General features: G+C 57.4%; 1 protein-coding gene across 1 annotated transcript in view; it reads right to left on the bottom strand.

The window, feature by feature from the left end:
* Positions 1 to 794: 794 nt before the first annotated feature.
* Positions 795 to 17,945, bottom strand: part of LOC102427501 (collagen alpha-1(XXVII) chain) — a gene marked incomplete at its 3' end in the record, with an annotated part of 129,398 nt that continues 112,247 nt past the window's right edge. Inside the window, exons 30-39 of the mRNA XM_014447154.2 lie at positions 15,644 to 15,697; positions 9,890 to 9,943; positions 9,334 to 9,378; positions 9,207 to 9,251; positions 8,868 to 8,921; positions 7,896 to 7,949; positions 7,018 to 7,071; positions 5,643 to 5,696; positions 4,701 to 4,754; positions 795 to 902 (exon numbers count right to left, since the gene is read on the bottom strand). Of these exons, the coding sequence (XP_014302640.2) occupies positions 795 to 902; positions 4,701 to 4,754; positions 5,643 to 5,696; positions 7,018 to 7,071; positions 7,896 to 7,949; positions 8,868 to 8,921; positions 9,207 to 9,251; positions 9,334 to 9,378; positions 9,890 to 9,943; positions 15,644 to 15,697 (576 nt within the window). The remainder of the gene's footprint in view (positions 903 to 4,700; positions 4,755 to 5,642; positions 5,697 to 7,017; positions 7,072 to 7,895; positions 7,950 to 8,867; positions 8,922 to 9,206; positions 9,252 to 9,333; positions 9,379 to 9,889; positions 9,944 to 15,643; positions 15,698 to 17,945) is intronic.

Genomic DNA, 17,945 nt, shown 5'->3' with positions numbered 1-17,945 from the left:
CCACCACCACCATCACCACTATCACTACCAGGTATTATCATCATCATCACCACTATAACCACCACCACCATCATCACCACTACCATCAGCAGCTTCTAGTAATTTCCTTTCCCAAATTCATAAAGGCAATCTTTTATATTTCTGTTGCATTTTAGAAAACGCTTTCCTATCCAAAGTTTTCTTTTCATCAATGAGAAAACCAAGGCTCAGAGAGAGGCAGTGATCTGTTCAAGGTCATGCAGAGAGTGAGATCAAGGTCATGAGCCAGATCTTAACCTTTGGACTTTGGGTCCGGGGCTATTTCTGCCGCACACTTTTGCCCTTTCCACAGTTGGGATACTCAAAAGCTCCCTAAAAAAGGGCCCCTGGAATGTCGGGACTCAAAGTGATCTCAGCACACATTCCTTCCAAATCCTTCATCAGACCACGGGCAGGACCCAAAGAGGGCAAGGGTATGTGGGAGGTCACACAGCAAGTTCCTGTTGGAGAATCGGGGCCAGCGTCCCTCCCGCTGAACTTATCCTGTTAAATTCAGTGTGGCTGATGTGGGGGTTGGGCAGGATGTGGTTGGTGGGGTAGAAGGGGGCTGGTTTGTGCAGGGTTCATGCTAAAGGAGTGATATTACTCTCGCGGTACTGGGGAGCCATGGGAGGTTAGGCAGGAGAGGGAGGACCACAGCAGAAGACCCTGAGGTGCCTGCTGCCGAAAGGCCTCCCCCCCAACTGCCTGAAATAGGCACGAATGTCATTTGCCCCCAGGAGCCCTCTGTGTGGCACGCAGCCATGTACACTCACCCGGACGCCAGTGATGCCAGGCGGGCCAGGGGGGCCATCCTCGCCCATCAGTCCCTCCTGGCCCTTCTCGCCACGCTCACCGTCAGGCCCTGCGTCACCCCTGTCCCCCTGGGTGGGAAGGGAAGGAGGAGAAGAGAGAGAGAAAGAATAAATTAGTCATCAAGCCCAAACCTCAGGGCTCACTCAGACGTCCACAGCTGACCAGCTTCTGCATTCATTCTCTGACGGTTCCCTGAGCTGCCAAAGGATTGTGCTGGCACAGCCCCATGGCACAGGGAACATCCCTGACATGGCAATTGCTAGTGTCCGTACCTGGGCCCGGGAGGGGGTGGCTCAGGAAAGAGAAGACCCTGACCAGCAGCCTCCCCGCCCGCCGCCCCCATGAAGTTCACAGGAAGGGGCCAGGACGGGGAGACTAGGGTTCTCTCTCTCCAATGTAGGCACACGGGGAAGACAAGAATCGTAAGAAGCTGAAATAAATTTTTCTAAAGGAAAAAATTCACCCAATTCTGATTCTCAGAACTTCCCCATTTTCCTGAGTTGCATTTTCGACCTTTGCTCACCTGCAAAGTTTACAGCGTTTATAATGAGAGGTGATGGTTTTGATGGCTAGGAACCAGTCTCAGAGCAGCTCAACAGTGGTTCCAAGATTGCACAGCCAGTTAGCAACGAGCTAAGCTTTAAAGGCAGAGTCCAATGAGACTGCACGGTTCTATAGTTCTTTTGTTAATATCTTCCTCTACTGGGAGCACGTTTTCCCATTGCTGTCTGCTCTGTGTGGCTCTCATTCTCACTGGCCCCGAACACTCCCTCTGGCGAGTGGACGGCAGCTAGCACTTGTACAGAATCGCGCCGCCCATGTCCCGCTGTGTCTGGCAGGCGGGCTGTGCCAGAGGGGGCATGGGCTGTTGCCCTTGGCCCCATGGGCAGAGTAGGTGCGGGGGGTGCAGCCTAGGCAGTGGCCGCAGAACGCTGCCTCCATTGGGGCTGGCAGGCCCGGTGGGACCTGTGGCCGGTCTGAAGGTGGCTCACTGTGACTATCAGAGAGACCATAGGGAGAGGGTATGACGTCATGGGTGTAGGAAGGGTGGGTGGGGAGCGGGCTTAGAGAAGCAGTGTCTTTGCCAGTTTTGTTTCCTGGCGCCACACTTTACGAGGGACTCGATAAACTGGTGTGCGTCCCGGAGAAAGAGCGGGTGCAGAGGGCATGAAGCCGGAGCCTGGGAACAGGGTCGCTGAGAGCATGCACTGCAGGCCGCTCCTGCTGGGCTGGGCTCTGGGTGCAGGGGGTGGCGTGGAGGGGTTGCTGGGCAGTTACTAGATCACCTAGGAAGACATCTCAGTTCATAAAGATCCGAGATGACACAGATGAGGGAGAGAGACTCCAAGCTATCGTGTGGGCCAGCGCGGAGCAGACCTGGGCTCCAGGAAAGAGAGGCAGGTTGCTGTCTGAGGCTCCTTCCTACCGAGATTCTCAGATCCCAAGCGGGGCCTGGCGTGGAGACAGGGGTGGCCTGAGGACACTCGTGCAGACCCCCCTGGCTCCAGGATTCCCCTCTGGCCTGTGGTCCCTGGCGACCAGCTCTCCCGGCTCTGAGAGGCAGGCAGCCTGCTCAGGTGGCTGAGATGCTTTCCAGCCAAGGGCCTTGGCCCAGGCCCTGCAGGGGCTCTGGCTCCAGAGAGCTCCCACACCCCCACATCTGGGCTCCCACACAGCTGGGCGGGCGGAGCCGGGGGAGTCCTGTGGATCCCATGCAGAATGGGCTCTGGGTTCTGAGAATCCCAAAGTCCTAGGACATCTGCCAATGCACAGAAGAGGCTTGCAAGTTGCCTAGTCAACTCTCCTCACTTACAGATGAGGAAACTGAGGCCCAGAGAGAGAGGCAGAGACTTCCCAACACCACACGCAAGTCAGCGGCAGGGCACTGGCGAGAGCCAGGGTACTGGCTCCTTCTGATGCCAAGGTTCAGTGCTTGGGGGACAACACCTCCCTCACCTCTGGGGTTACGCTGCCTACATTCCAATCTCGCTGCCACTTCTCACCAGCTGTGTGACCCTGGGCAAGCCCCCTGGTTTGTAAACTAAGCACATGCTGGAGAAAGGCTCGCTGTGACTAAGAGTCACCGCCACCGTCCTCAGCACCATCGACGGGCTGGCTGTCAGCTCTCTGTTCACTGTGAAGTCTGTGCACCTCCCAGGGGTTGTTTTCACCGGGAAGGTGATTGTCAACAAACAAACGCCACAGAGAAAACGGGTTCTCCCCTGGGATACAGGCGGGGACCCGGGAAGACACTGCACGTGGGTGTGACTCCTCTGGCCCAGGGACTGGGGAGGACTGGCCCTTTGGGGGGGGCGGGGGGTGACAGAGGAAGCAGCCCGGGCTGAGGAGCCACGGCAGGTGCTGGAAGGACTGTGTGGGGCACCAGACCTGGGACCCTCTCCCATCCCACCTCAGCCACGATTCCAAGGAGCGGAAGGTGGCTGCCCAGAACCGGGCAAGCCTCCGTGTCCTGCCTGTTTTCTCGCCTGTGCCCTGGGGATGCTAAGGGATCTGGCCCACAGGGCTGCTGGGGGGATTACGTGTGTCCACTCAGTAAAGCTCCTAAGGCGGGTGGTGCAAGCACACGGTGGGTACACAAAGCATTTTAGCCAGAATGTTCTTCAACATTACTGACAGGGAACTGGCACTTGGCACAGGGCGTGGAGGGGCTGTCAGATGCTCCCGTTTACACCCTCGGTGCAGCTGGGTTGAGAGAGGCAGACAGGGGGCGCTCTTGCCCTTGCAAGATAAATATAGGGCAGGTAGATGGAAGCCAGCAGGGACCTGTCCCAGAGGCATCCTGGGAGAGGGGGAAGCTCTGGACCAGAGCAACTGCGGGGACAGGGAATGGGGGTGTAGGTGTAGGGGTGGGGGAATACCGGCCCAGAGAAGAGGGGTGCTCATCATGGAGAATAAATGGATGACAGGGAAGCCCGGGACATGGCACGTGGGAGCCTGGGCTGGGGCGGGAGAGGGGGGCACTCACACAGTGTTACTGGTCAGCACTGGGGAAAGCCCACTCTTGGGTCAGGGATGGAGGCCAGAGACAGGCCTGAGCAGAGGTAGGGCTGGTACCGGAGAGCAGCACCAGCACGTCCTAAGGTTCTAGCACCTGCGGCTGACAGATGACGTGGCGGGTCTGCATTAGGCCCACAGGCTTTGATGCCCATGAGCCCCGGGTTTGAATTTTGGATCCTCCACTCACAGCAACAGACACTGGACGAATGCACCTCTACCTCCCTCTGAGCCCCAGTCTCTTCCCCTTTAGGGTGGGTACACGGTGCAGAGAGCAAGCCAAGGCTTGGGTCTTGGCTGTGCTAATCATCCGCTGTGTGTGCTTCGGTAAGTTGGCTAAGCCCTCTGAGTCTCTCTTCATCTCTCTGTTTATCTAAATACAGGACTTAGCCCATAGTGTTGATCAAGGTGATCCATGTAAAGGGCTCAGCAGAGTACCTGGTACATGCGTGACTAGTCCTCCATAGGTGGTGCTCATAGGTCATGGGTGGTGATGATGTTTTCCCTGATCTTTTAGGATGTTTGGAAGATAATCGATATCAGAGCTGCTGGTGTTCAGGCACCACCCTTAGCCAAGAGAGGCTGCACTTTTGAGGAGAAGGGAAGTGGGGAGGAGTGGAGTGTGGGATGGTCCTCAAACCCCCCCCCCCCCGAGCAGGTGGGGACAGTGGGCAGGGCTCACCCTCACCCACTCTCCATGGGAACAGCCTGAGGTCTGCTCTCGGGGCTTCAGGAGAACATGGTGTTTCTGGGAGAAAACTTAGGGACTGGATGGGAGGGTAGTGGGAGGACAGGGAGGGGCAGTTCCAGGACACCCCTCCTCCCCAGACCCTGCGCCAGAGGACACTTACCTTCAGCCCGTCTGGCCCTGCAGGACCACTGTCACCTTCGAGGCCCGGCTCTCCCTGGAAAGCGTGGTGGGAAAAGACGAGGAGACATTACTGGGGAGGGGCCCCCTACGCTTTTCCTTCCTCCCCCTCCTTGGAGCAGGACCCCCAACCCCTGATCTCCGGGCAGTGGGGCCTGGTGCACACACAGTGGGGGCTGACTCTGTGAATGAGCAGCGGGGTTGAGGCGTCCACTCAGTTTCAAGAAAGGAGAGGCAGACGCCCAAGCACAGCCTGCCATCTGCAGAGTAGGCTGGGGTGGAGGCTGCATGAGGTCTCGAGTTAGAAACTGCTGGTCACATCCTGGTTGGTTGGCTAGACCGGGAGGCAGTGCGGCCTAATGGCTGAGAAAGGCCTTGACGTCAGGCAGACCTCAATGGCCCCACTGGGCTTCCCAATCATTGACAGTCTGACCACAAGCAAACTACTCAGCCCTCACAGGAGTCTGTTTTCTCATGTGAAAATGACGAGCACCCACAAATGGTAATGGTTGGAGATGCTATTCCTGGAATTGGAGCGAGTCCTCACGGAACTCCTTGGTGGAATCCCATTTCTCAGATGAGGAAAGTGAGGCCAGCCCTCAGGCTTTCCTGCCAGCAAGTCTGGGAATGATACCCAGATCCGGATTAACCCAAAAGAAACCGATTTCTTGGTTGCAGGCCTTCTCAGAGCCTTGAAAATGCTACCGCTAATATGTAAGGGGGAACACCGAGCCTGCAGTGAGTCCCAAACGTGCTGACCACAGAATGCTTTTCTTGGAAGCCCACCTCTACACTGTGGAAACACTGCCCCACCAAGACAGACTGACGGAGGCTGTAGAGACTCATGATCTATTTCTGCAAGTGAGGAAACAGACTCAGGGAGGCTGAGCAAAGCCCTTCCTCACCCCAATTTGTTGCAACTTACCCGCTGCCCAATGAGGCCTTGCTCCCCAGGGGTGCCCAGAGGCCCAAGGTCACCCTAGGAGAAACCAAACACAATCCATGTGGATGGGTAGGGCCAGCCCCAGCCCTCTCTAGCTCTGACTGGGGGTGGGGCTCCTTACTCCCAAGAACCAACACGAAACTGACGAACGCCAACCAGAGCCCCTGTGGCAGCAAGCCCTGGCCACCACCCCCACCATCACGGCTCACACTTCTGTAGCGTGTTCCAAGGGCAGTGGGCCCTTTAACAAGGCTCGGGTCAGGGGCACAGTGGAAGATCTGCATGGAACTAGTCGCCTGGCATATGCAGGTCCCTAACCTCGGATCTGACCCTTGGACAACGCAGGTTTTACCGGCACCGTCCATCGAAAAAGTCCTCCTGTAAACGAACATGCACAGTTCCAACCTGCGTGGCTCAAGGGTCAGCTGTACATTTTTATTTCACACATTGAATTCACACAACAGCTACCAGGAACGGCATCTCCTTTTTGTAAGTGAAGATGCTGAGGGGCCCCGGGGTGACGTAACCAGCCCGTGTTCATGGCTAATAAGGAACAGTTCAGGTGGTCTGGCTCCAGGGAGTGACAGCTCGGAGATGGCAGCTCTGGCTGGCCACCGCGTTTACTCTCCCCGAGAGCTTTGAAGAGCAACCCAACAAGGAAGAGGCCCTAAATAAGCCAGAGTCAATGTCACCCCCTCCAAGGAACCCCAAAAGGGTCTCTCTCCTGCGGTGATTTCCAAGCTCTCTGCCTGTAACTCTCTCCCTGCTGGTGTCTGGGGCACAGGAGGAAGCCAGCTCTGAGCCCTCAGCCCTACCCAAACGGCCCCACATCTATCTGTTTTATCGACGGGGTGGTTTTCTGCATTGTTCGAGCTGAGACTGACAGTCCCAGGCCTGGCCCGACTCCCTCTGAATGGCTGGGAGATGCAAGCACAGATGGGGGTCCCACAGCCTCTGGAGGACTCCCCCAGGCCCTGCCTCCACAATGGCCTCAGGCCACCAGCATTGCATCGCTCCTCAGCTGGGGGCCTGCTGAGGGGCAGCGTCCTCTTCCAACAATGGAGCGGAAGGCAGCTCTCCGGAGCCTCGGTACCCCTGGGCGCTTATTCCCCAGCAGGTGATGAGGAGCATCAGTGCTGAAATGCAGATCATATCGGGAGCCAGGAGGTAGGGCCGCCCCACCGTGGGGGTGGGGGCAGGGCGGGGGCTCTGGGCTGGCTGGGCCCTCTGCTGTGGCCACGGCCAGGCCCAATCCCCAGCCAGGTGCACGGAGAACCCACTGTCCTGAGCACAAGAAAGGCCTGTTTCTCTTCGGTGGGGTTTCAACTAGTCATTTGGCTCTTTCATTCCTCCTCACCTTCATCCCGGCTTCCCCAGGAAGGCCCGGTTCTCCCACTGCCCCCGGCGGCCCCTGCAAGAAAATGCCATTGGTCCCTTCTAGAGGAAAATGCCATGCCCCCCTCTGGTTGTAAGGGAGGCGATACTGAAGGAGGCTCAGAGAGGGCGAGGGCCGTGCCCAGCGTCACACAGCGTGAGAGGCAGAGGGGTCTGGGAGCTCGGAGCTGGGACTAGGGGAATGGAGGTGATTGGGCTCGGGCCGCTGAGCTGGGGCTGCCCAGAGGACGCCGAGCCCTCTCCCTCTCCAAGAGTGTGGTTTACCACATTAGGAGCCCCTTGGCAAGCACGAGGAGGAAAATTTCATGATTCACATAAGGCCAGGGGAGGAAGCCAGCAACTGCTGTGCTCGGGGCTGAGTGATTCCAGCCCTTCTCTCTGCAGCCGGCCAGGAGGACAAGGGCGGGAAGCGGCCCTGAGTTATCGCCATCGGCATGGCTGCAGCCCTCGCGTAAACCCTGGGGCTCAGTCTTCTCCTCTGGATCAGGCAGGGGTGTCTGAGGCTCCTTCTGAGCTCCCGCTGCGTGACCTTAAGAAGGCTGGTTCTGCAGTCAAACCTAAGCTGGGTCGCAGTCCAGCAGGGTAGGGGCGGGGCACTGCTGCTTTCCCTGGTGCCAAAAAGAGGCACTGCCAACCCCCACCCCCCGAGGGTCTTGGCGCCCTGCATCCCACCCACTGCCCCTGGGAGTCCAGCTTCGCACCCTATGCCATTCGAGGGCACCTACCCTCTGCCAGGGTCCTACCCTTCAGTCTCTGCAGTGACCCCTCAGGAGGTCAGCTGGGAGGGGCTGACACCTCCTTAGCAGCAGCATGGGACAAAAAGGGTCCCTCAGCACTCACCTTGGGTCCCATCTCTCCTGGAGGGCCAAGTGGTCCTTGGGGTCCCTGAGGGCCCTAGAAGACAGACAGACAGACACACAGACAGTTGGGAGAAGCCAGCCTGGGCCTCTTTGGGGTTGGAGGCTTGATAACGCCGTCTGGAGGAGTGGGTGAGGGTGAGCACCCACAAAACTTGCAACTCCTGCAGCCCACGCCCCACCATGGACCACACTGAGGGTCCACCCCCTCCCATCCATCTGCACACCCCTGTTCACCTGTCTAAAGCCCAGGGGGCCCTCCCTGCTCAGAAACCTTCCCGCTCTGGGGCCTCGCTCACTCTGTTCCCTCTGTCTGGATGCCCTTCCACCTCAGATCCACTTCTGGAAACCCCCACCCAGGCCCTGGCCAATTCACTGTTCAAAAGGGCATCTGCTTGGCCCTCAGGATGTGGGGCTGCAGTGTGGCCTGGGGACAGGAGCCACCTGTGCTCGCCCTGTCCCAGTGGGGACTCTTCCTCCTGAGCCCCTGGAGGCTCTGTCCTCTCCTCTCCATCCCGGCAGCACCGCTGCACAGCCTCCTCGCGGGGCCCGACACTCGGGCTGTCCCCACCGTGTCTGGCTCCCCCGCTCCAGCCGCACTGGGCTCTGAGGTTCCCAGGCAGCTTGTTAGTTTAACCTCACCCTCCCCCGCTCCCGCCCTCCCACCCTTCTTTGGCTTTTCACTGTGCTAAGCACTGTACACACATTTTCTCCTGTCATCTTTACGACAGGATGGCAAAGGCATGAGGAGCCATGATTCCCATGTTACTAGCAAGAAAACGGAGGCTTAGACCCCACCCAGAGCCCCTGAGCTCCCCAGCCAGTGCTCTCCCCACCAACCGAGGCTGCCCCATCAGCCCAGCACTGTCCCTCTCCGACTTCTCTCCAGTGGGACCCCCTGGGCCATGCCATCTGCCTGAGCAAAGATGCAGATCGGGGAGGGAAGGGCACTTACTGGTTCTCCTGGGAGGCCCTTGGTACCAGGTGGGCCCGAGGGGCCGGGGATGCCCTGCAGAGACAAGCAAAGGTGACTTTCGTCCCTCGTGGCCTTCTCCACCCTGCCTGTCCCCTTGGCCTCCGTCAAGCCATCACAGCTTATGAGGGTCCTACCCCCTTCTCTGCTGGGTGACGGATGGGCACACTGAGCCCCAGGGAGAGGCAGGCTGCAGGGTCTCCAGGGCAGGGAGTGGGCACCTAGAACCTCTGGAGCTTGCGCAGCAGGATGGGAACTTGGCTAAAGGGGCTGCCATCCTCCCGCACAGCCCATGAAGTTTCCAGAACTGGTGATACTTACAGGAAAGCCTCGTGCGCCCAGGTGCCCTCGCTCACCGGCTGCACCCTGGAAGCACATTTGGGTTCATTAGAGGCACGTGTCACAGAGCAGGGAGCGGGGAGGGGTTGGCAGCCGCAGCCTGACGTACCTGCTGCCCAGGCTGGCCCAGTCTGCCCTGCGGTCCTGGGGGGCCCTGCGGGAAGCAAAGCACTCGGAGGTGGAGAGGGCACTGGGAGGCCCTTCCCAGAGGAGGGACCCGCATTCCCGCCCCTGGGATCCACCCCACTCCCAGGGGGCAGGTGGGGACACTAAGGGGATTGGCTTGCCGTAGGTGCTTCTGAAGGGAACAGAAGCATCCTGGGCTCTCAGGGGCCCTGGAGGGGTTTGGGGTCCTCGGGAAGGGGCCAGAAGCCACATGTGCCTCCTCCTCCCTCACACGCTCTGCACTCTCTCTCATTCACATGCTTTCTCTCACTCTCACTCTCAGCCTCAAAGCTCCTTCTCCCTTTCCCTGACCCGTGCCAGCGCTGGGGAGAGGGGGCTGGAGGAGTGGTCGGATAGCTCTCAGGAACGACCCCACAGCCGCTCAGGGACCCCTGGCTGTCCCCAAGGGGTCTGGTGCTGAGGAGGGTGTGAGCTCAGGTTCCTGGATTCCTGACCCGTCCTGGGAGGTGAGAGGAAGGGAAGGCCACGGGGGTCCGTACCTTCAGACCCCGGGACCCCTGCTCCCCAGCTGGTCCATCTGGTCCTCGGGGGCCCTGGAATAGGGAAAAGGGACTAGCACAGTGGACAGCAGGGGTCTCCCTCGGGCTGGGAACCAGGAGGGTGGGGCTGCCTAGAGCCCTGGGCTTTTCACTGCTGGGACCTGAGGTGCCCTCCTCCTCCCATTTCCTGCTCACTCCCGCCCTGAGGTGGGTGACCCTGGGCAGTGTGCCTGCAGAGAGGACTCTGCGGAGGGCTCGCCTGGGTGGACTCAGCTAGAGGCCTTGCCATTCCAGAATGGGCTTGGTGGTACATTTAAACCTTTAAGGAGACCTTAGGCGGTCAGCCAGCCAACCCATTTCACAGACGTGGAGACTGAGGGCCAGAGCCGAGAAACACATGGCCAAGTCTCCACAGACAGGTCTTCAGACTCTGCTGTCTCATGCTTTTCCCAGAGTGCACTTGGGCATAAACAGGTATACGAACCACAGTCCTTGGGGAAACTGACAGAGAAGGACCTGGCAGCTCCCTCCCCAGCCAGAAGTACAAGATAATGTGGCCTAGCTCACAGGAGGAAGGGCATGAGCAGGACAGGGCAGGCAGCTGTTCCCTGGAGTTCTGGGCTCAGGTCTGAGCCTTGAGACAAAATTCTTGGTCTTATGAGAGCAGGCAGAATTCCCCCTTGCACCCACTGCACAGATGGGAACACTGAGGCCAAGGGAAGTGATTTGTCTAAGGTCCCTTCACACATTAGCAACCGGTATCCCTTCAGGATGCCACCCACTGCCCGTGTTCCCCTCCATGGGCTGGGACACAGATGGGAGGGGGTCCCCTGGAAAAGGCCCCGTGGAGAAACTGTGGGGTCAGTTCTGCAGGGGTCAGAGGCTGTGCTGGGGACACACAGAGGACCCTATGAAGGAGGCTGGCCCGCCCAGCCTGGGAGCTTGGGGACCGGCCACAAAACAAGGCTGGGGAAGTGTCTGGGTGGAGGGAGGGTGAGGGATGAGAAAATTGAACAAGAAGAAATTACTTAAAAACGGAACAGGGAACTTTTCAATTACTAACTGAGCTGGAAAAAGTGACGCTTCCTCTTATCAGCTGCCCGGGGTTCCGGATGCTTCAGCTCCACACCACAGCCTTAGATAGTGTCTCACGGGCCAAATGAGCTGGAATGGGAGGTCCCAGGGTGGTGGGGGTTGCAGCTGGGTGGTTTGGCTGGGAGCCTTTGTTCCCAGCGTCTCCACGCTTAGAGCCCAGTGGGGTCTAGTGCTACACACCGTGGTGCTCAGGAAATGCTATGTCTTAGAGACAAAGAGCTGCTCCTCGCTCAGCCTCGGTTATCTCAGCTCAGAAATGGGGATGAGAAATCTTTGCCGCAAGGCAGGAATAATGCCACGGGCAGCTCAGCAGCCGGCCTGTATAGTAAATGCTCAATAAAACCTGGTTCTGCCAGAGGAGGCTGCAGGCTCCCCAGGGTCAGGGCACAGAGGCATGGCTCAGTGAATCTGCATACAGTTCCTTCCTCAGAATAGGAAGCTTATATCCTGCTGTGCAGAACCGGCTGAGGGTTTTCACAGGTTCAAGACAGCGCTTGGTGACAGGGTGTGTGGTGCCAGTTCTGGTTTTGCTGCCAGCTTGGGGTGCGACCCCAGGAAAGCCCCTTCCCCTCTCTGGGCCTCAGCGTCAGGTGGACACAGCCAGACCATGTGATAACCTGACTCGTGGAGAAGGCTCTAGTGGAGATGAAGCCAGATTGGGTCATGCAAGCCAGGACAGAGGCTGGGCAGAAGGGTGGGCTTCTGGACCTTTCTGAGAGATACCTTCTGGCCGCCGGCCTCCGTCTCTCGTTGAGGCATAAACCTCCCTGGAAAGGGAGAGCTCTGGGAGTGGGGCAGAGGCCCAGCAGTGCCGAGGGCTGGGCCGGGATCACACGGCAGCCTGCTTATCCTAGGAATCGAAGCCTTTCTGGGAGAAAGGTTATGTGATCTGTAATCATAGTAACAACAAGAGCAGCTGCAGCCATAATAGTGAGAGCTGTTGTCTTCCTTTTACAAGTAAGGAAACAGCCTTGGTCACACAGCTGGAAAGTGGGAGAGCTAGAAGTTGAACCCAAGTTAGCCAGTTGCCCATCTTTCCCCCTCCACCACTATTCAACACTGTGTATCAGTGTGAGAGTGAGCTCCCCATCACAGCAGGTGTGCAAGTCAGGGCCTCGAAGAGCCTGCCGGGAAGGCTTTGCACTGGGGCAGGGTGTTAGAGAAGACACCGTCTAAAACCCCAGTTCCCCAGGGGACTCTGCTATCCCCTGGGAGCACCAGAGAGCTCCAGAGCCGGGCTGGCTCGGGAAGAAGAGGACCAAGCTTCCTGTCTGGAGGGAGAAGGAGGCAACGGGCCCCAGCCTCCCTCTCTCCCCCGCTCCACTGTGCAGGGCAAGGAGCCAGGGCCGCCTCACACCCGCACCCTTGCTCTGGCCACTCTGAAGCTTGTTCTGCGTCCTACAGGTCCCCCACTCCTGACCCTCCTTCCCCAAATGAGCATGACTGACCCACCCCACTGGAGGCAGGCCCGGGTTTCTATCGAAGCCACATGTCCGTTCTCTGGGAGCCACTTCCCAGGAAGATGTTTGAAGTCACAGCTGGGGCTTGGTGGGGAGGAGCCCTGCCTGGGACAGAAAACCTGGCCAATCGCAGCTCTTGTGAAAAAGGGATGGATGATAGAGAGGGAGTGAATAAGTGCCAAGCACATTCTACACACTACTGCCTGCCAGGAGCCGACCTGTGTGAGGCACTGAGGAAGGGATGTAATCCTCACGGTTGGTTCTGCTGCTGACCCATTTTACGGAGGGAAAAGTGGAGGCTCACAGAGGGGAAGTCAGGATTCAGGTCTGCTGACCTCTAAGCCCCACTCACAAGAGCAGAGCCCAGTGTCAGCACCTGAATCTCAGGAGCCTCCCAACTCCCTCAAAGTGGATGTGTGGAGGGAGAGTGGAGTCTGCCATTGTCTTCTCCTAGCACGCAGCTTCCTGGCAGCTCCTGTAGGCCAGACCTGCACACCCCTGTGATGGGGAGCTCACTCCCACACTGATCAACAGTGACTGGTAGTGGAGAATAATAGTGGGCAACCAGCTGACTTGAGTTCAAATTCTGGATCCTTGCAACTTCCTCCTAACATCACCCACCACGCCTTAGAGAGGTTAAGACACGGGACTGAGGTCCCAGAGCTGATAAATGGAAAGACTGAGATTTGCCCCTATACCCACCTGTCTGACCCCAGAGCCTCTGCTCTTTCAACTGGGGCCCGTGGACCCGAACTCCGTCAGCAATTCTACCAAGAACAGAGGGTCTGGGGCTCATCCTGCCTCTGGCCTCCATCCCTTAGCCATCATGTTTCCCAGGGCAGGAGGGTGGAGGACTGGGGTGGACAGCAGGGCCCATCTGCATGTGGGCAGGGAAGCAGCAGGACCTTGCAAACCTCCAAGGCCATTCTCCACGGCGCATATGGGGAAACTGAGGCCCCGAGAGCAGCAAGGCCTTGCTAAGGTCACAGAGCCAACCGGGAGCCGTAGGGGCCGGGGATGGGGGCTTCTCAGAACTGAGCTTTTTAGCAGCACAGTGGGTGCCTCTCTAGGTCCCCCACCTCCTCAGCTACCCCATCTGAAGTGGGCAACAGAGGCCTGTTAGGCAGGGGACACAGGGGGCAGATCCCACAGGGTTTTTTATAAACTATTTTTTATAAAAATGCTCCTCAGAAGAGAGGCTTCAGGCACCTATGAAAAGATGAGACTTCAGATTAGAAATAGACAATAGGCCAGGATTTGCTAATTCACTGTTAAAAAGTGCCTCATATTTGCTCTTAGGTATTTTATTTATTTATTTTTAAAAATATATTTTATTGATTTTTTACAGAGAGGAAGGGAGAGGGATAGAGAGTTAGAAACATCGATTCAGCTGCCTCCTGCACACCTCCTACTGGGGATGTGCCTGCAACCAAGGTACATGCCCTTGACCGGAATCGAACCTGGGACCTTTCAGTCTGCAGGCCGACGCTCTATCCACTGAGCTAACCTGGTTAGGGCAACCCTTCGGTATTTTAAAATAAATGAGTCATCCTTCTATGTCACACATAAGACAGGTGCTGCTTTGCCTACATTAGAATGATATAAACCTTTAGATGTACATTTAAATGGTTTGACTTTGAATCTTGTCAGATCCCACAGGTTTCGCATTCCTGCCAAACCCAGCGGGGGAAGGGACTGGAGTTCCTGAAGCTCCCCTCCCAGCCAGAGCCTTTGATGTGGCTGGGAGCCTGGGCTTCCTCAAGCTGGAGATGCATTCTTCCAGCCACTGCTGGGGAGGGGTGCTGGTGAGGGCGGGTGGGGGGGTGCAGGGGGGAGTGTGGAACTCAGTGAGCTGAGGGGGCCTGAGCCTTCATCTGGAGGGAGGGGGCAGGGCCTGGGCCAATGTAGCTCAGCCTCCAGCTCCTGTGGCCTCCAGGAGGCAAGGTACACAGGCTGTCCATGGGCCTCGGTCCACTTGCATAGACCCAGGGCATGCTGCTGGGAGGGGCCCTGCCGGCCTGGGGAATGCCTCTCAATCTCCCCTTTCCTAGGCTGACTGCTCAGGCCATCTGGTTCAGGGGAAAATTTAAAACCGCTTGAAATTCAGCCAAGGGAAGCATAATCGTCACCGATCCCCGGTATGGCGCTTGGCTAGCAGGCCCCGGCTGCCTGCACTACCTGCGCCATCTCGTTTCCTTTTTACAGGCTGCACGGCCTGGCCCCTGGACGCCAGTGGGTGCCGGAAACCCCTCCATCAGCCCTCCCTGCATGACTGAAAGTCAGGCTGCATTCAGCGTGCAAAAGAGCCAGATCCACTGGGTTCAAATCCCAGCTCTGCCACTTTCTAGCTCTGCACCCTGAGGCAAGAGACTTAACCTCTTTGTGCTTTAGTTTCCTGGTCCGTAAAATGGAATTAAGAGTAACACCTACTTGATAGGGTGGCATTGAGATTAAATGAGTTGATGTATGTGATAAGATGGTGCCTGGCACATAGTAAGTACTAGAGATTACCTCTTGCTACCGTGATCAGACCAGCCCTTGCTTAAAACTCTCTATGGCTCCCCACTACCCTTGGAGCAGAGCCCATAAGCCTAGCTCTGGTGTTTGAGGCCCCGCTTGGCGTGGCAACCGCTAATTCTTGGCCCCATCCTTTTCCCCTGTCCCTCTGTTGGGGATCCCTGAACATGCCACCCTCCTCTTGCCTGCGGGCTTTCCCTCGGCCTGGAATCTGGGACCAGCTCAAGCACCGCCCTCTCCCTGAAGCTTCCCTGGTACCCTGTCCAGGTGAGGTGCCTCCTCCAGGCTCCCAAGCTGCCCCATGCTTCCACCAACTACATGCCAATGACCCTAAACTGGCTGTTTGACCAACTTGATTGAATCAAAAGGCAAGCAGGCGTCATGCCTGTCCTGGTCTCAGCGGCCGGCACAGAGTGGGTGTACATAAGAGGTGGCTGGACGAACAAATGAACGCACAAAGCATTGGGACCACAGAGCCCATCTGTGCCCACTGGATGGCAAGGCCTGGTGCTCAGAAATGGCTTGGAAAATGGGTGGGGTCCCACAGTGAGCCTGGAACCCTGCCTGGTGCTGGGAAAGTCAAGGACCTCAGCACGGGGTGGGGGGCGGGGGGGCAAGGTACAGGAGGTGGTCTCCCCAGCAGGGGACCAGTGCCAGCTCCCGGGGGCTGGGCCTCACTTACCCGGCGTCCCTTCGCTCCCCTCATGCCCGGTGGGCCTCGAGATCCTGGAGGACCCTGTGGGGAGAAGAGTTTGGAGAAGCCCTTTGTCAGGGAGTGAGTTGGCACTGAGGGTGAGCAGCAAGGGGCACAGCCTGGCCTCAGGAGCGGCCCCCTGCCCAGCTCAGCAGCCTTCCCGTTAAAGGCTGTGGCCCCGGGGGAAAATCTATCCCACTGGGAGAAGTGGAGGAGAAGCTGCAACCCTGAGCAGGACTCCGCCTGGTTCCTGAGCCTCAACCCTTTCTTCTCTTCGCGAAGAGGCCTCCCTGCAAGAGCAGTTTCCTTCTTTATCTCAAAATCAACAAGCAGAGGCTACAGGACACTTCTGAGAAAAGACTCTCCTTAAATTCCCATTTCCTCTTTTTTTGTCCTTAATCCTCACCCAAGGATCTTTTCTCCATTGCTTTTCAGAGAGAGTGTGGAAAGGCGGGAGAGAGACACATTAAGGGGTTGCCTCCCCCACATGCCCCGATAGGGAGCAGGGAGCAAACCTGCAACCGAGGTATGTGCCCTTGACCAGGAATCAAACCCTGACCCTTTGATGAGTGGGCTGATGCTCTAACCATTGAGCCCACCAGCCAGGGCCCATTTCCTCTGTCTCCCCCTATCAGCAAGGAGAATGTGGCAACCCAAGTTCTGTCCCACACCCTGACCCCAACTATCACCGGAGAGCTCCCTGAAAGCCTGGAAACAGGCCTGGGGGGACCAGACCACAGCCTCGAGGTGAGGGAGGGGAATGCAGGCTTGCACAGGGAAGGGGGTGGTGAAGAGGTGCAAAGAGAAGGGCACAGGCTGGCCCGAGGAGGATGCCAGTTATCTTGGTTTGATGTTGGAATGACAAGAAGAGGCGCACGGGAGAGACAGGGCGGAGGGACAGAAAGCAGGGCTGGCTTTGTTCCTAGCACTGGCCCCACACAGGCCTGTGGCAGGGAGTTAGGAATCTGTTGAAGGAATGATGAATACGCAAACAACTGAAGAGAACAGAAGGTTGGGAGGGAGAGAAAGGAGGCAAAGAGAGGGAGCAGGCGGTCTCGCTGCCTAATTTCTCTTCCCGGGTTCCGGCCCCAGCTATACCCATCAGGCAGCAACTGCTCCCAGTGGCCGGCCAGGACCCCTCCAGAGCTACTTGCAAATCCCAGCTCTGCCACTTACTTATTCTGTCGCTTAGACAAGTGACTTAAACTCTTTGGCCTCGGTTTCATAAACTAAACAATGGGGATAAGAGGATAGAGCAGCTCAGCGGCCAGTCGCAGACTGGGCCTGCTCCTTTCACAAGGAAGAGGGGGGCGGCGGCCTCAGCCCCCTCTGAATACCAGAGAGCCCAGCTCCGTCTGTGGCCTCAGCAAAAACTCCCGCAGCTCCCATCTCTCTCTCCCTATGGCCTCGAGGGGTGCGCACCCTCCGGCTGCTGCTGGGTCCCAACCCGACCCCTGGTCAGCAGAGTAAGCAGGGTGAGAAGCCAGCTTGGCCCAATAGAGGCAGGTCTGACTCGCAGACGGTGGAGACCACGAGGACTGGTGAGAAGGGACCACTTTATGGAGGGAGCTCAGACCGCAGAAGGCACGCGATGCGTCCCTGGGAAATCTCAGGAGCCAAGTCTCAACTTAGCGGCAGTAGAGCCAAGTGCTTCCACGGGCCAGCTGCTCCACCAGAGACCGAGGTTCAAATCCCGCTCTGCCGCTTACTCATTCTGTCAGTTTGGCAAGTGGCTTAAACGCTTTGGCCTCAGTTTCATCAACTAAAAAATTGAGATAAGAAGAGCCTCGGCCTCCTAGAGCTGCTGAGAAGACACAGTGTCCTGGCTGGTCCCCAGGAAAGGGTAGCAGCTACCAGCTCTCTTAAAGGAGAAGGCCAGAAACTGGAGCTCTCAGGACCTGACTGTGTCCCCGCCCCCAGCCACGGGGAGGATAATCTTGACGGACCTCAGGGACTGCAGAAAAACATGGGTGTTAAAGTGTTTGGAAAAGTAGGAAAATGCCAATCAGATGCGAACAATATTGCCAGTAATGTCCCTGTACTAGTAATAGTCTTATTAATACTTGTGGTAATTAGTGTAGCTAACAAGTAGTAATTATTATTACTAAGACCATTCATAAGCACTTAGTATATGCAGGTAGTCTGCTGAGCAATTAGGTCATGAACGAAATCATTTGTCTCACAGCAATCTCGTAATGAAGGTAGTAGTATGCTGGCTTATAGATGGGGAAGCTGAGGCTCAGGGGAGCTGTGGGTGTTGCCAACAAGCACACAGCTAGTAGGTGGGGGC

This window comes from Myotis lucifugus, unplaced genomic scaffold, assembly GCF_000147115.1.
Source record: "Myotis lucifugus unplaced genomic scaffold, Myoluc2.0 scaffold_620, whole genome shotgun sequence".
In the NCBI taxonomy this organism is placed as follows: Eukaryota; Metazoa; Chordata; class Mammalia; order Chiroptera; family Vespertilionidae; genus Myotis; species Myotis lucifugus.
This window is presented reverse-complemented; position numbering and strand designations above follow the sequence as displayed.